The sequence below is a fragment of the Sprattus sprattus genome (assembly GCF_963457725.1).
Source record: "Sprattus sprattus genome assembly, chromosome: 19".
NCBI lineage: Eukaryota > Metazoa > Chordata > Actinopteri > Clupeiformes > Clupeidae > Sprattus > Sprattus sprattus.
The window spans coordinates 14,540,939-14,558,845 of NC_137917.1; the positions used below are offsets into that span (position 1 = coordinate 14,540,939).

A 17,907-nucleotide genomic window follows, 5' to 3' on the forward strand; every position below is an offset into this window, starting at 1 on the left:
CTTGAGGAATGTCAAGGCTGAAGATCCTTAAAGACGGAACAGTTTTCTGTCTTGAGGAAAATGCGTCAGCTTCACGCTGATTTTCACAAGCGTCTCAGTGAACTCGAACAAACCTGCATGCGTTGCCAGATGGAGTGGAAATATCTAGATAACAGCAAGCCGTACGCCTGACAGAACTCCCATTTTAAACACAGGAGCAGTCAGAGACCATAACAGTGTGTATGTGTGTGTGACAGAGAGAAAGAGAGAGTCAGAGAGAGAGAGAGAGAGCGTGAGAGAGAGAAAGAGAGAGGAAGAAAGAGAGTAATGGAAGGGAGGCGTTCATAAATCCCCCAAAGGATATGGTGTTTCTCAGCATGGGTGACCAATGGCACAATTGTTATTAGCATTAACATTAGCATTAGCACAGGCTCCTGCCTCTCGTTAAGGCATCACCAGTGGAGGGGGGGAGACTCCCCCAAACCTCAGCCCCAACCAAAGGATGCGCTGCGGATCTCTGGGGCCCTCCAATCAATGCAGCACATGCTACGTTAACAACACGATATTACAGATGGGGCCAGGTCTTCGCCTTCCCACAGTTCAGCTGGGCTCAGGCAATATGATGGTGAGAAGGATCGATCAACCGTACAGGGTTATTCTTTTTCATAATCCCTGATGCCCAAGCTGTTTTTCAAGCTCTCTCTCTCTCTCTCTCTCTCTCTCTCTCTCTCCCTCTCTCTGTCCATCTCTCTTTCTTGCTCTCCATCTTTTTCTCTCCCTCTCTGTCTTTTTTATTACTACAGCTAGCGTGTGATTGAACGCTGAAGTCTAAGCTTTCCCTCATCTTAAGTGCCTGTGTTTATACTCAATACAATGAGTTAAGGTGAAAAGAGCTCTGTGCTGGATAATGCATAGCAGCTCCCTGGGCAGGGGTTCTCCCCCTCGGCCACGATCAAACGGTCACGGTTGAATAAATTAGTTTGTTTTCTCTGCACTGGATATTGTATTTTTAATGGACGAGACATAGAGACATAGGGCCCTATCTTGCCGATCAGAAACGCAAGTAGGACGGCGCCAAGCGCAAGTAGCTGTGTGGGCGGCTCTATGGCGCAGTTGCTATTTTAACGGCGGAAAAAACACACTTGCGTCCAGCGCAAGTGTCAAAAGGGTTGGTCCAAAGGAGGTTACTCAGCCATAGGTGTGGTTTGGGCGTAATATGCAATAAACCAATCGGAGCGTCATTTCACATTCCCTTTAAGAGCGAGAAGCGCATAGTCCATAGCGGCTCGTTATTTTGATGGCGGAATTACCTGGTGGAAGACCGGAGAAGTTCACAGCCGAGGAGACCGACGTGAGATTTACACCAATTTTTTGGCAAGCCATATATAATTACAAGGAAAATAAAGTATTTACCACTTGAGGAAATCATTGTGAAATCCATATCCAAGATATTTTAAAAATAAGCATACATGTAGCCTACACATTGACCCAAATGATTCAGGTTAATTGAAGCTGCGTGACATTTGATTTATTGTATGGCTTTGTAGAAAGCCGGGAGATAGATATATATGGGGATGCGAGAAACCCTCCAAAAGTAAGCAAAGTCAAGCAAGCATGTCAAGATATTGCCGTGATTGTTTCTGCAACGGGGCACCCGAAAACGTTGCCGAAAACGCTATAATGACGTCCGGAGACGTGGGACATCCAAGCTGGAAGGTAACACACATTCTCGTGCCTTCACGGGAGGTGGATCTGCCTCGACCCAGGATCTGACGGCAGCAGAGGACATCGCCACGTCTACCCTCACGCCTGAGAGCGTGCAGGGATTTGGGGGCATGGAAATCGGCACCCAAGCCAGTGCACCAGCTGACCAAACCCAAGGTACATAAATAAAGTCCACATACACAGAGATGAGTTTACAAGATTTATAATAATACTGGCATTAAATAAATGCAACAAAGCCATACAATAAATCAAATGTCACGCAGCTTCAATTAACCTGAATCATTTGGGTCAATTGTGTACGCTAGATGTATGCCTAGTTTTTAAATGTCTTGGATACGGATATCACAATGATTTCCTCATGTGGTAAATACTTTATTTTCCTTGTAATTATATATGGCTTGCCAAACAATTGGTGTAAATCTCTCGTGAAGACGACAGAAGTAAAGTGTAGCCTACAGGTCCTATACTGTGCGGGCAAGCACATGCGCCCTTAAAATAGCGTTCTGAATATGCGTTACAGACTTTAGACATTGCGCCTCACATTAGACCAGCTTTTTTTTGGTCAATGGCGCACGGCGCACGGCGTTGTTTTGAAAACTGCAAAATACCACTTGCGCCAGAGAAACGCCTTCTCTGTTCCGCCCCCGCCCATGTCGACGCAAGTTCATTTCGAAGCGGACCTCTGGAGGGAAAATCGCGCTGTGCGCCGGGTGCAAGATAGGAATGATACTTGCGTCGGTGACAATGTCACTTGCGCTGGGTGCAAGATAGGGCCCATAATGTGGATACAGAGAGTTATTGCTCTACAAAGTAGCATTTAATCATCTTACTATTATATGTACCTTACTACACACACACACACACACACACACACACACACACACACACACACACACACACACACCACACACACACACACATATTTAATAATGTACGTCCATATTGAAAGAAACTGGCAATGATTGCACAAATACTAGGGAGCAGATGGATGACTTAAACTGGAAACACACACACACTTACATACACATACACATCCACAGATACATTATTGGGCTACTCAGAAAGCTCAGATTTCAGGTGAACGCACTATGCAAACATCAATGACCCAAAACTGACCCCCAACTGGAATGTGCAATTTGTGACGTAGGGTTAGTTTCTCCACAGATCAAAAAACAGATGAAGAAGAGAGACAAAGGGAAAGGCAGGGAAAGAAAAAGAGAGAGAGAGAGAAGGGTTAAAGGGTCAAACAGCTGAATGGTGACCGGGTCTTGGCACAGGCATAAAAACCCCAAAGCTAATCTCTCCATAGATCAGTCCTTTCCTCTCCTCTCCTCTCCTCTCCTCTCCTCTCCTCTCCTTTCCTCTCCTCTCGTTTCCTTTTCTCTCTTCACCTCTCCGTTTCTCTCCTCTTCTGCCTCCTCACCTCTCTTCTCTTTTAGTCTACTCCCTCTTTCTTTAATGTCAGTGTTCTCCTCCCCTCCACTCTGCTCCCGCAGGCAGCTGGAGACTGGACAGGGGAACAGTGAATCTGAAGGGAAGGAGGGATAGAGAGAGGGAGAGAGAGGGGGGGGAGTTTTCATCTTTTCTAATTTCCTAGTTCCAAACCACAGGCTTTCAGGAAAGGAGCCGGTGTGCGTCATGTGTGTCTGTGTGGTGTATGTGTGTGTGTGTGTGTGTGTGTGTGTGTGTGTGTGTGTGTGTGTGTGTGTGTGTGTGTGTGTGTGTGTGTGTGGTCTGTCGGTTGCTGGCTAATTTCGACACCTCCTCTGAGTTTGTGTCTGACTGGAGGAGGAATGGAGGTCGTGGTGAGGAGACCACTGCCCTGTCAGTGCTAAACGCAGACATCACCATTAGCACCGTGCTAAACGCAGACATCACCATTAGCACCGAGCTAAACACAGACGTCACTATTAACACAGACAAACATGAAGCAAAGCACGTCATATAATTGAGCACCCTGCTAGCCTCTGGCAGACCGCAGTAACTAATGAGGGATTGATTGCAGGCTAATCTTTAATTGTTTTAACCATGATGGCCTAGGGTCATGAAGAAAGACAAAAAAATATATAATTTGTAGGAAAGAGCACTTATCGTATAAAAGCCTCAATAGCCGTACTTAAGTGTTATCCAAGGCTACTTATTTCAAAAGAAGAAGAAAAAATAAGAAAGACAGATGTGCTCTTCGGTGATTCGTTAGTTATATAAAACTTAGATTTATGCAACATAAAGACTGTGGAAAGCACGACTGTTTGATGAGAGAGCGTCTGAAAAGGAAAAGGAAATCCGTGAGCGTAATGGTGCTGTCTCGCCATGAGTCTGTGTTAGCATTTGGATCCCCGGGCCTGCTGCACCTCGGTACACAGATTTAGCAAAAGATAATGGGGTCTTGGAACACCCCAAAAATCAACACTGCAAATCCCCTTTTTTGGACAGAATGGAATATCAGCATGAAGGACTGAACGATTTAAACAGAGATGAGAACAGGGCATTAGAGGAAGGAAGAAGAGAAGGAGGGGGAACAATGAAAAGAGGAGGAGTGAGGAAAAACAGGGCAAGGGGAAGGGAAAGGAAGGGAAAGGAAGGTATGAGGAGAGAAAAGAGCTGAGTGGATGAACAGAATAAATTATAAACTGATAAGCTAGGAAAAGGAGTATATAAAGAGCGGAGAAGACAAGAGAGGAGAAGAGTAAGAAGAGAGGAGAGGAGAGGAGAGGAGAGGAGAGGAGAGGAGAGGAGAGGAGAGAAGAGAAAAGAAGAGAAGAGAAGAGAAAAGAAGAGAAGAGAAGAGAGGAGAAAAGAAGAGCGGAGAGAAGAGAAGAAAGAAAAGAAAAGAGAGGAGAGGAGAGAAGAGGAAGACCTCTAAAGGAAGACTGCCAGTTGGTGGAGGATCCTGTCCTGGAGTGCTGCTGCACGGGTTTTACCTCCTCAGCCCAGACATCCAGCACAGACATCCAGCACAAGTGTAATCATGCCCAACCTCCCTCTCCCTCTGTTCTCTCTGTTGCCCTGGTGATGACCCCATGACCCTGGTGACAGGAAACAACCTCGAGACATTAAAGAACCAACTACGAAACATCAAAATAGCAGTGAAGGTTACTCCCTCTTTTCCCTTTTCTCTTTTCTCTTTCTCTTCCTTTCTATCTATCTGTCTCTCTTTAATTCAATTTGGCCTATGTCTAAATGAGATTACAAAAAACAAGAGATAAATCATGTACAGATCCAAAGACACTGTTAAAAGTGCAAGGTTAACAGTGTCCCAGCGGTTGTGGGCACTGTCCAAACATTTGGAATTAGTTCTGTGTTTTTTCCCCCCCAATAAATAATTAGTTCCTTATCGGAGTGTAGGACGTTCATCTTTCCTGTCTCCACCTGGCATGTCATACATCAGCCACATTCATATGTTATGTTGGCTGGATCTGTGCCTAGATCTGATAAACATCCAATGCTTCTCTACACGAGCAAGGGCAGTGTGCATACACACATGCATGATGAAATGCCACACATATCATCAGTAAAACACTGCAGTCCTGACACGTCCATACTTTATCTAGCTACATAATTCAACGAAGTCAGATAACAAGATTGGGGCTTCTCCCCCTTACCACTACTCTCACTGGCTCCACTCCCAAAGGTCAAACTTGGTCAAAGTTCACTGTGAACGTCAGACCGTTGCGCAATGGCAAAAAGTAGCGCTGCCTCCCTGGGTTACCCAGCATGCCTCTCTCCAGAGTAAAACAATAGCTTAGCCATAGCCAAGCAACTCTGCATTTCTGACAGAGAAAAAGTCAGTCTGTTTCTCTCTTAGGGCCTGATAACTCCGTGTGCTGTGCCTTCCAGAGATCCAGAGATTGCATTTGGTACATTTTTTCAATATGATTGACTGAATGACACCAGTGCCAATCTGGACTAGAGGTAGTCATGTCATGTTAGGGACTGATGGGCCCAGATTTAGGGCAACTATTTTTGAGTCACTGGAACCTGATTTTTCATGAATTCCAGAGTTTCAAGACTTTTCTACCAAGGTGTTAATTATTGATGAAAATACTACAATCAGATGTTTTTGTTTCACTTTCATTCTGGATGCATGGTTTCTACTAAGTCTATAGGTAGTCACGTTTCCTGGGTAAACCCAAGGGTTAGGGCAACCTCACCTCTGCAGGTATTTTGGAGAGGCAGAAGGGCAGGGCTATTTAGAAGGTACATCAAATATCACTGCTATGTGCGTCACCATTTTGGGCAGTGTTGACATGAAGTATCATGACATGACATGACCTTTCTTTCCTCTCAAACTCACTAGATACCATTGCTATGAAGGACAGAGCTAAAAGGTGGAGAAAAAGCGAAGACTGAAGAGAAATCAAGAGTAAAGAGAGAGAGGATGCACAGTGAAGGCGACAGTGACGGTCTCTTTCACCACCTCTGCTGTCAGCCAATTATAACACACACACACACACACACACACACACACACACACACACACACACACACACACACACATACACACACACACACATACACACACCAACACAAATTTAGAAGTGCTCCCATGGAGGCAATGAGAGTCTCTCTCTTCCCTAACCTATTAGCGGAGACAGACAGAGAGACTAGTGTGATGAAGTGAGAGGAATAGAAGAGAGTGTGATTGTAAGAGATGCCTTTTGATACAGTTAGAAGAACGGGTGACATCCACAGGTGTGAAGGACAGAGACACAAAAGGCAAACACACTGTGAAGGCGGCCAAAGAAAAGACTGAAGAATGGAAGAAAAAAGGACAGGGAAGTAATCTAAAAGTAGCAAGAGACAGGAGTTAGGCCCTTTTCTTTGTGGGCAACAATAAGATTTTTAATATTTCATAACACGGTGGCTACAACCTTAGACGCCTACAGCATACAGTGAGTAGGAATATAAGACTGAGGTGCACAGGGAGGAAGGATTTACCAATCAGACTCCCTGCCCTCTGCCCTTAGCTAGCGCTAGTCTGTTCCTATGGGTCAGCCAGCCAGCAGCTTTCAGCAACTTCTCCACACCTTTCAAACTTTTATAGAAGAGGCAAGGCCAGTGATGCCCTTAAGGCTGTCCAGTGCATTTTTATTTGTATTATTATTATTATTATTATTATTATTATTATTATTATTATTATGAGTCATGACAGATTTTTTGGGTCCTGATATCTTTAAACTAACAAGCCTTCCATGATTTTATTTTCTCCCTTGTTCTTTCTTTCTAGTTTCTTTCTTTCGGTACGTCTGTCAGTCTGTCTTCATAGAAGTAGTTGCCCAAAATTATGTGGTAACATAATGCTGCAAATGAGAAAAACATATTTTAAATAAGACAGCATCTGTTATCTGCCGCCTTGTCCTCCTATTCTCTTTCTTCTTCCCTTCACTCCCTAGTCCTATTCATGTCCCGTATCTCTCTCTCTCTCTCTCTCTCTCTCTCTCTCTCTCTCTCTCTCTCTCTCTCTCTCTCTGACAGTCTCTCCCTCTCGGTCTCTCTTTCTCTCTCTCCTTATCTCACCCATCTCCCGAACAAGCCTTAAAACACAATTTGCCTACACCCACGCACAGATTTCTTCTAAAACTTATCCTTACAGGGTTATGGCTGTAGTTTCTTTATGGTGCCTTCAAACATGCTTATTGTTGACAAAAATGTACAAATACAACAGTTGATCCTCAGAATTTATTAATGTTCTTCCAGGACTACTCAGCATTGATTTTCTCTTTCAGAAACACTATTGTCCTCCTCTACAATGCTGTGTTCATTTAAGCCAGTGATTCACAAACCTTTCATGGCATGCTCTCCTTTGAGAATGAGAAAAAAAAAAGGTTCATGTTAGGTGCATATCTGTTATTAATCCGTTATAATAGTTAGGCTATCTATCCCTTTTAACATAACATACTGTATAGGCTAAACAATAGGCCCTAACCATATCATATAAGTAAAAAGTAGACTATATACTCACAATCAAATAGAATAGTTGCAGATTAGGAACACTGCCATACTTAATTTGACCAGTTGTCAGGGTTCTTTATGCCACCCCACACTTTGTGAACCACAATTCTTGACAAACATGAACTTTCAGAAAAACAGTGATTTATTATTGTAAAGTGATGATGTCCGTTGTGCTCAATGAGATACCTGTCATAATAGACGAGACAAAAATGTGCAGGATGAGACATCACTACACCATCCCTGCAGAGAGGGTCTCAGGGCCTGCTCGGTCTCAGCTGATAAGAGTCAGGGTATTTGTGTGTGTTCAGCTGATCAATAGTCCCGCCGGCACACTCAGTCAGGTATGATGGCCAAGGGAAGATGACCAACATGCAGAGACAGGGCGGCATGGATTGAGAATCACTGCTCTAGCGAAAGTCAATTACAGCAGCTAACTAATCAGGCTTTGGAATGCCTTTAGTATATCTGGTATATTAGAACCAATGAAAAACAAATTGATTGTCAAAAACAACACAAGCCAGAAATACAAAGTGTTTGTAGTAGTAGAGTAAATAACAAAAAGTTTGAACCGCTTCCAAGTTTCAGGTTTTGTAATGTGAGATGGTCTGCACCCGCTTTGCGTTTTCCCATTATTGATGTTATTTCTGTTGATTAGCTCCTGCCGCCTGAGCCATAAATTAAGTCTTAAGCTTAAAAAAAAATCCTGAAAAATCCTGCATTGAGGGAACAGATCCAATTGTGTTCCATTCATTGTAAAAGCTTTTGCTTAAAAGGAATGAGAGTGAAGAGCTTTGTTGAGATAATTAATGAATAAAACCGCACTACAATAAAAGCCCAGTGGATGAGTACTCTGCCACATCTCTGGAGAGAGATTGCTAGGGGTCATCTAGTACATAACCGCAGTGGTTTGTTGCTGTGATTTAGCTCACTGAGTCACATATCGTGTTGTCGCTATCAAGATAAGAGCAGGTGTAGAGAATGACTAAGATAACACATTGAAAACAACACACCCGAAAAGGGATGCATTTCATTGCTTTGGGATTAGAGATATCACCGTGGCGATAAGAGATCGGTGGCCCAATGCTTTGGTTTCTGACCCACAGAGGAGTCCTGTGTTCAAGCTTTGGCCCTTCAGCTTGAAATCTCCCAATATTTGTTCTGTTCTTCTGGTCTGCCGCAACTTACACTGATAAATATTAAAAATCGCACACTTCGCCTCTACAAGCCTCCAGTGTGAATGTGTACAGGGAGGACTGACGTAGCCCACCCAAACAGCAACCTGACATTGCCTTCTCAGTCCACCATTTATTAATATGTCAAAGACTACACTTATAATACCAATTTCCAGTGGTTTTGTTAAGATTCACTCTATCCGCTTATCCAATTTCCTTCACACATCTAGTCTCTCCCACCTTTGAGGCTTGTACCTCCCCTCTTACTGGGGTGTGAGGCAGGACCTTAGCTGACTCTGAACCTATCTAGGCTGAGCAGGGATTAGCAGCGTAAGCCATGTTAGAGGCCTGAGTCTCTCTTTATGTGTGAGTGTGATGGGGGGGAGTGGGGTGTGTGTGTGTATGTGTGTGTGTGTGTGTGTGTGTGTGTGTGTGTGTGTGTTTGGTGTGTGTGTGTGTGTGTGTGTGTGTGTGTGTGTGTGTGTGTGTGTGTGTGTGTGTGTGTGTGTGTGTGTGTGTGTGTGTGAGAGAGAGTGGGAGAGGCAGAGAGAAAGGGGGAGAAAAAAAAAGAAGTAAGAGAGACAGTGTCATTCAGCACACTCTTCTTTCTAGTCGGGTTTTGCCTTTTGAGGCAGTTTGGTCTAAGCATGGGTGGGCATGAAGGTAAGGGAGGAGGTCTGGTTCAAAATGAAGATGTCCATGTTCTCAATACCATCAACGTATCTGTCCGTCACTCTATCAACACGCCTACAGCATACACTGTATCAGTATGAGACAGCATTGCAAAACGAATCTCTGTTTCTCATATTCACTCGTCTCCCAACGATGTAAAGCAAACATGTTGGGAGTGATGCCCTCAGGTAGCTGGTAAGACTGGGGAACTGAGTATACTGCACCCGGACTGGGACTTAAAAGGCAGCTATCTCTGCTATGTCAGCTGCAGTATTTCAGTGTTTCCTGCATATTAAGAAGCACAGTCTTGCTCCAGGCTCACACCTGCACCCTCAGATGTGAGAGGCCAGCATGCTAGCAAGGTGGCTATGTCCCATGTAAGTCAGTGTCTATGGCTAGAACACCTGTTAAGGTGTCATGGACAAGTTTTACTCACTGAACAGCTTTGTACGTGTTGGCTACCATTGTATCTATCCAGCTATGTCTCCCTGCAACTGCTAGGTCCTCTTCAGCACACACATACACACACACACACACACAAACACACAAACACGTGCGAGAGTTGATAAACTCTGTCTTCCCATCTCTCCTGTGCAAGTACTCGTGAAAGTGGCACTCTGAGTGAGCATGAGGATGCAGAGCAGCGTGATAGAGTCACAGGAGAGACTAGACAACGGCAAGCGGGAGATACTGAGAAAGAGACATGCAGAGAATACTGAGCATGAAAAAGAAAAAAAGCACAGGGAGGACGAACAATAGATAGATAGATAGAAATATAGTACAGAATGTACAGAAAGACACACCAACAGGAATAGACACACAGACTGAAAAACACACTTATGTAGAAAGAACCTGAAAGACCAACAGACAACTGAGGTTACTATGGCAGTAACCATGGGGATATTCTTTACCAACCCCACCAACATGAGTGCCATATTGCTTTTATACAACAGTTCTACTAGAGTTTGATGACATCAGATTTGGATTTTATTCAATTTATTTACATTTTTTGTATCACTCTGCAGCCAGAAAAGTCTAGTTGTTCCCCCTACTCCACTTGCTCTTTTCCCTCTCTCAAAAACTGTCAAATGTAACGTTCAAATAAAAGCGCGGAGTGATTACTAGTCATGCAGAGTACGAATGGGCTTGTTCCAAAATATCCCCACTCATGGAGTGCCTCCTGTCCAACCAGAAATTCAATACTTCGAGCGGACCAAACTGTTGTATAAACACAGACAGACCAGTCACAGACACAGACACAGACACAGACACAGGAGATTGAGAAACCAACAGAGAGAAAAAGCATTCATAGCGTGAGCTTTTCACAGAGTTTGAGAGCAGACTAATTAAGTGTTTGCCGAGTGATCAGGACAGTTTGTATTCTTCTGACTTCTCTAGACCAGCCTCAGGGGGATGGATGTGTCCAAGGAAGAGGGTAGTGTATTTGACTGTGTACAAAGGACACACACCCACACACACACACACACACACACACAAAAGTACACATTCACATACACATGCACGCACATATACATAAATACAAAATAAATTATATATATACTGAGATCGTTCAAAACTTTAAATATGTCTGCAGAAACTTTTAGGTCTGTTTTCGTTTAAACGTTAAAATGGGAAGATTCATCATTGCAATTTCAAGAGAGAATTTCATATTCTTATAGACCTTATCATACAGTGGTGGAACATTGATTTCATTTGTCTGGGGAAGCAGCAATCTCCACAAAGACATAATAACAACATAATAACCTACCATGAAGCTATTTGTCTCACAAAGCCACTGAAACGATTATATTTTTTAATGTGCTTCCATTTCAGTGTTATCTTCCATACAAATGCGTTTTGAAAGATTACATTTGGAGTCGGCAGGGGTGTGTACATATTTCACCGAGGACATGAGCAAACGTGAGGTAGTGTTTGGTGCTCGAGAGTAAAATAGGTAACTGTGTCCCTGCCAATCCAAGTCCGTAATAGCTTTCACTGTCACGTCTGGTGCTGTTATCTCCTCTGGCCCTGCCCTACACTGTAAAAAAAAAATCTGTAAAAAAACAGTAAATTACTGGCAGCTACGGCTGCCAAACAAAAAACGCAAAATTAAAGTAAAACATCCTAATTCAAATAAAGTGCAAAAACCCTATATTTACAGATATTTCCATTTAAGGATTTGCAGAGAAAAACTGTTTTTTTTATAGATTTTTCCTCAATTAATACAATCAAACACCATTAATAAAGTTACAGCCCTAACAGTTTAGCAGAGAAAAACTGTTATTGTACAGATTCTTCCTAATTTATTACGAGCAAACACCTTTTATTAAGTTAGGGTACTAAAAGTATAGCAGAGAAACACTGTTATTTTACAATGTTTTCCTCGATATTTAAGATTAAAAACCTTCAATAAAGTGGCAGCCCTAACAGTTCAGCAGAGAAAAACTGTTATTTTACAGATTTTTGTATCTATTATTAATATCGAACACTTTCAATAAGGTGACAGTACTACAAGTTTAGCAAAAAATGCTGTTATTTTACAGATTCTTCCTAATTTATTACGAACAAACACCATTCATTAAGTCAGGCTTCTTTAATTAAGATTAAAAATCTTCAATAAAGTGGCAGCCCTAACAGTTCAGCAGAGAAAAACTGTTATTTTACAGATTTTTTTATTATTAATATCGAACACTTTCAATAAAGTGACAGTACTACAAGTTCAGCAAAAAATACTGTTATTTTACAGATTCTTCCTAATTTATAACGAGCAAACACCATTCATTAAGTCAGGCTTCTTTAATTAAGATTAAACACCTTCAATAAAGTGGCAGCCCTAACAGTTTTGCAGAGAAACACTGGTATTTTACAGATTTTCCCTCATTTATTACAATGAAACACCTTCAATTAAGTGACGGCAATTCACATTTAGCAGAGAAACTGTCATTTTCCAGATTGCTCCTACATTTTTATGATCAAACACATTCAATAAAGTGCTGACACATGCTCAAGATTGTAAAATGATGGTTTTATTTTGGAAGACAATTATTTCAAACATTGACTTGCAGGGTTTGTGATTGAAGAGTTTCAGGTGATGCAGAGTTTATTGATGGAGTACAGACGGGGAACAGGACACAAACAGAGTATACAAATCAACGAAAGGGTTAACAGACAGAGTTCTAACACAAAGATCAAGGAACATGAACTAAAGATCGCACAGAGTCTCACTCTGGCTACTGTGCGCAAGGGCAAAGAACAGAGGTACACGGCTACAGGCCGGACAAGACAGTCACATTACTCCCGGTGCCGTATGCACGGCACTCTGGATAATGCAGTCCTAAAAGTCTGCCGGCACCGAAATGGCTGACTCGGAAGCCAGCAGACAGGGAGCTTGCGGGGCTGGACGCCCACGGACAGAGAGCTTGCTGGGCTGGAAGCCAGCTGACAATGGGGTTGTAGTTGCCGGTGGCCGGAAGGCGGAATCCCATGGACGTAGAGTGGGCCACAGAGCTAGAAGACTTGGGCAAAGGTTTCACCCTTGTAGCGACGAGACCAAACACGGAGTGAGGGGAGTGCAGGTTATATATAGGAGTGAATCAGGTGTGTGTGATCATGTGATTTGGGACCTAAATGCAGTGCAGCTGGGATGGTGAATGATACTGATGACATGCAGCTGAGAGCATGAGTGAGAGTGAAACAGGTGTATGTGCTTGTGTGATTGAAGGGGGCGTGGCCGGAGCGGAGCTCAGCAGGAACATCACAATAGCCTCTACCCACAAAAGTTAAAACATTTGACTTCAGACTCATATTAAACTACATGGAGTGAGTCAGTCCATTGCAAAGTAATTTCCCCCTTGTCTCGTCTTTATTGTTCTGCATTGCTCTGGGCCAGCCAGATCCAAGGTTAGGTCAGGTCAAAAGTATTGGGACACCTGATCATCACACATATATGAGTTTCACGCACAACTCATTCCAAAACTACTCTATAACAGTTGCCTCTCTTATAGGAAGTCTTTCCACAAGATTTTGGAGTGGGTCTGTTGGATTTAGTGCCCATTCAGCATTAGGGAATTTGGACAATGCTCTTGTGTGACTAGACCAGGCTTGCCGATGCCGTTAGAATGGGTCCCAAATATGTATAGTGGTGTTTAGTTCAGGGATGGCTTGATTTTAACCGAATGAACAAAGTGAGTCTGTGACGGGGCACCTGTGTGACCCACCACTGCAGCCTGTAGGCTGCTGCTTTTGTGGACTGGGTGAAGGTGTTTTGGTGTGTGTGTGTGTTACATGTTTGATGTTCATGTCTTTGTTCAGTTAAAATCAGCACACATTCAATGTCTTGTCTCTGAAATTTTCTGTTTATTTAGTTTAACAATAATCATATTGTCATATTTCATACCGTTTGTCAACCGGTGTTTAGTGTCTAAGTTTGTGTTGTGAAGATGGCGCGATATATGGAGTTTATGTTTAATGAGATTTGGCTGCTTTATTATGTGTCGGCTATGCCGGCACCAAGCCTAATTGCTACCATGTGTAGTCTGTGTTTCCTAGTTGATTGGGAGTTTGATTGTTTAGGTATGGCTGCTGTGAGCCACAGGTGTTGGTGCCTTGCTGATTGACACACCTGAAATCAATGATTGGTATGAGCCAATTCAAGGTGCTTGTCAAGGCTACTTAAACTTACCTTTGTTCTTTGTTCAGGAAAGTTGCCAGTTTAATAGGACGTAAGTCCTTGGAGCTCTCACGATGGGCTAGTTACCTTGGTCCTTTTATTTGCTTTTGTTTTGTTTCGTAGTGAGAGTGATCGTGTTTAATAAGGACTCTCACTGACCAGTTAAAGGTCCTTTTTATACATGTGGTCTTATGTGAATTGCTTATTTGTTGGTGGCTTCATGCATTTGTCCTTAGTGAAAACTGTATTTTTTATATTGATTTAGTATTGTCAGTGTTTTAACTGCCTTTGTGCCTTATTTGGGTTAATAAAAATACCCATCTTTCTAACATCTTCAACCTCCTGAGTCCTCTTATGAGTAACATCTTGCTCTAAGCGTGAAGGCTATCCCGACCTTTTACAGAGTCTTATCTTGTCAGGATAACCCAATCAGCCAGCAAGATACGGGAACCTGTAACTAATATCATAGGTTGACTGACCTGTCAGTCTGACACAATGCGCGCACCCAAGACTATTTTGTTGCTATCATATGTCCATGGTTGCTATGGTAAACTCTGCTAAGTCTGTGCGTGAAAAACATAAACTAATACTTTCCTTGACTGGTCCACACATGTGTCAATCATGACTGTAGACCAATGAGATGCAAAGATATCCGAGTGCACAACAGAGAAGGTGGGATGTAATCAGTAATTCACGTGCATTTGTTTTGCCGTTTAGCCACGCAAGTTTTGACAGTTCTATAACGTAATGCAGGTGCACAACAAAACACATTTATTCTACATCATCATGGCTTCTAAAAATAAAACAGAGAGCCAGCCCCCAAAAAGATTGTTTTTATGGGGTAACAGTAGTATTGGAAGAGCTTCAACGGTTGGATGACGAGAAGATTGAAATAGAGTCTGGTATAATCAAAAAGCAGCAAAAGTCACGGAAGTGTATGGAGGGCTCACCGATTATTTATATTCTAACTTTTGATTGGGATGAGATATCAGTTCCAAATTTGTTCAAGTGATGGCATACCCTTGGGGGCACACAATTATATGACAAAACTGGGCATTTCTATTCATTTTCCTACTTACATCCACAGTAATCTAGATGTAAATGAAAAAAAATAGGGAGCGCCTACATTTTGGGAAGGTTATCGACATCTTTCTAAAATTTCAGATATCATATATGGTACTCATAGCTTGACGGGTACTCTGTAACATCAAATTGAAATTTTCCACCATACTGTGCCTAAAACTCAAAAGTAAGCCTTTACATTTGGGCATGGAATTTTTAGGTCATTTAGGAAAAAACATCAAGGTTCTAACAGGTTAAATGAAAATGGGTTTGCAAAAATGTTTATGCTGAATTAGTGAAGAATTCACTGTAAATTTACATAGAATCATGCTAAATTGTTAGTATGTACATAAACCATAATATAATGAGCTACATATTAAATTACAGATTATCAGTGTAATTTTATTTACATTTGCATGTATTTCAGAAAAATGGAAAATGTATGTATAAATAATACAGTTATTTTCTGTAAAAAAAATTGAAATCCATGTAATTTGTCATTATTGGCATTATCCTTAAAATAGGAGTCGTGTTTTTAATTTATAGTTAACCTCCATTATTATATGTAGTTTTGTATACAATTTCAAAAAACAGAAAACCACTGTAAAAATGTAGAGTTATTAACTGTAAAATTAGGTTGTTTTTTTACAGTGTACCTTTGGGTCCTGTTTGTGGAGAGCTCGGCTATTATTTACACATCAAGGTCATATCTCCCCACGCTGCACAGAGCTTAATTAAGTCAGAGGGATTGACAGTTCTCGATAAAGCGCACACTACTCAACTTAATTGCTTTTTGACAGCTCCGCAGAGTTTGCAGAAAAGGAGAAATTGAATTTATGGATGAGGCGCGTGTGTGTGTGTGTGTGTGTGTGTGTGTGTGTGCGTGTGTGTGTGTGTGTGTGTGTGTGTGTGTGTGTGTGTGTGTGTGTGTGTGCGCGCGTACGTGCATTTTTGTGTGTTGTGTGTGCCCACTCGCTTTCATGCCAGGCCTCCAGCCTGGATGGTTTCAACCAACCACCAATCAATCTAAAGCAGGAGGGGTGGCAGTGTCATGTCAATAGGGGTACATTTCACTGCCAACATGGTGCCAAAGATATGCCGACAAATGAAAATAAATATATAAAACAGACATAACAGGGACAGCCTCATTCCTGTGCATTCAAGTTAGGACCCTTCAGCATTAGCCTACATACCCCACTGTCCCCCATCCCATGGATCAATGATCATTAAAGTGGGCAAAGGGGTGTGATTAATAAGCTCACACTGCAGTCCCCCCCCCCGCTCCCCCCCCCGAATGGGCCATTCTGTAAAGATGTAACAGATGACTCCATAGCAACGTTTTTGACTTCAACTTTGACATCAATGAGTTTGGCCAATACCTAATTATATGCAGACTACAGACGTTTTAACAGTATTTTATCACAAAAAATGTGCTTACTCTGTCCTATAGTTTGTATAACGTATATATAGCTTTGAAATAATGTTTTACTTAAGGCTTTGCCTTAAAATGGCAGTGATTAAAAATTGCTTTTGCAATGTCCTTGATAAACATGTGGCCATGGCAACCACCTTGCACAAAAAGAACATCCTGCTAAGACGAGCCTTTTTTATCAGTTCTGTCTAGACGTGTGGACTAGGAAAGTCCATGTGGATCTGTGGACTGCACTCTTACATACACATATACATACTTGTAGAGCAAGGGGCTAACACAGTTAAGAAGCACACTGTATGCACTGCTGGAAGAAAATGCTGTAAGTCTCTTCGGAAGAAGGCTTCTGCGAAACCAATACAAATGTACAAGTAAAACCATAGTGTGGATCTCACCTGATACTCGTTGGGCCAGAACATGCTAACGGCTAGCTCCACCTGGTGCCACTGGCGTCCATGGGAGCCGGAGACGTTCCAGACAGGCAGGCCGAGCACGCCGCCATTGACGCGCACGTACACGCGCAGCGCCCCGGGGCTGTGGCCATCGCGGCTGTACAGGAAGAAGCTGAACTGCACGCAGTGTGTGTCGTTCTCACTCAGCGTCTGCAGCAGCAGCTGGGCCCGCTGCCCTGGAGCATGCTGGGAAGAGTTCACCATCAAGTAGGACCCTGGAGGGAGAGGAAAAGAGAGGGGGTGAGGGAAAGAAAGACCATCACAGGAGAGACACAGGCTTCATAGGCTAGAACCATCTAAATGTCACCGGGTGCATTTACTGTGAATAATGAGAATACAACGTTGTGATTTAAAATGATACAGCACTGAACCAAAATTTGACATTTTTTTATGCTTAAATCAGAAACTGCACCAAAATCAGTTTGATGATTCGAATTATTAACTCATTTAAACTGTGTAATCCAGCAAGGTTGGCGTGCTTGTTGCAAAGGTAGTTTTGGATACAAACTCATTCCCCTCAACACAACATGCTCACAGTTCCAGAAAAGGAAATGAAAATGACCACAATTCCATGTTCCACAGTATCAAAGATATATTTTCATAAAGTAACTGTGTGATTGCTCAATTTTATCCCCGACAACCTGAGAGTATAGATTTCACTTGGTACAAAGTCCTGAAATTGCTTGTGAGGTTTCTTATAAAGAAGACAGTAGTAGGATAGCTACTTGCGAATGAATGTTTAGGCTGTTGTGAGAAGTAGCAAACTGCTTGCATGCCCGCCATTTCCAAACCCAG

General features: G+C 42.5%; 1 protein-coding gene across 2 annotated transcripts in view; it reads right to left on the reverse strand.

Moving 5' to 3' along the window:
- Positions 1-17,907, reverse strand: part of ptprub (protein tyrosine phosphatase receptor type Ub) — a gene marked incomplete at both ends in the record, with an annotated part of 213,314 nt that overhangs the window by 94,958 nt on the left and 100,449 nt on the right. For both annotated transcript variants that reach the window (XM_080857651.1, XM_080857650.1), the window contains one exon: positions 17,056-17,327. In XM_080857651.1, the coding sequence (XP_080713777.1) occupies positions 17,056-17,327 (272 nt within the window). The remainder of the gene's footprint in view (positions 1-17,055; positions 17,328-17,907) is intronic.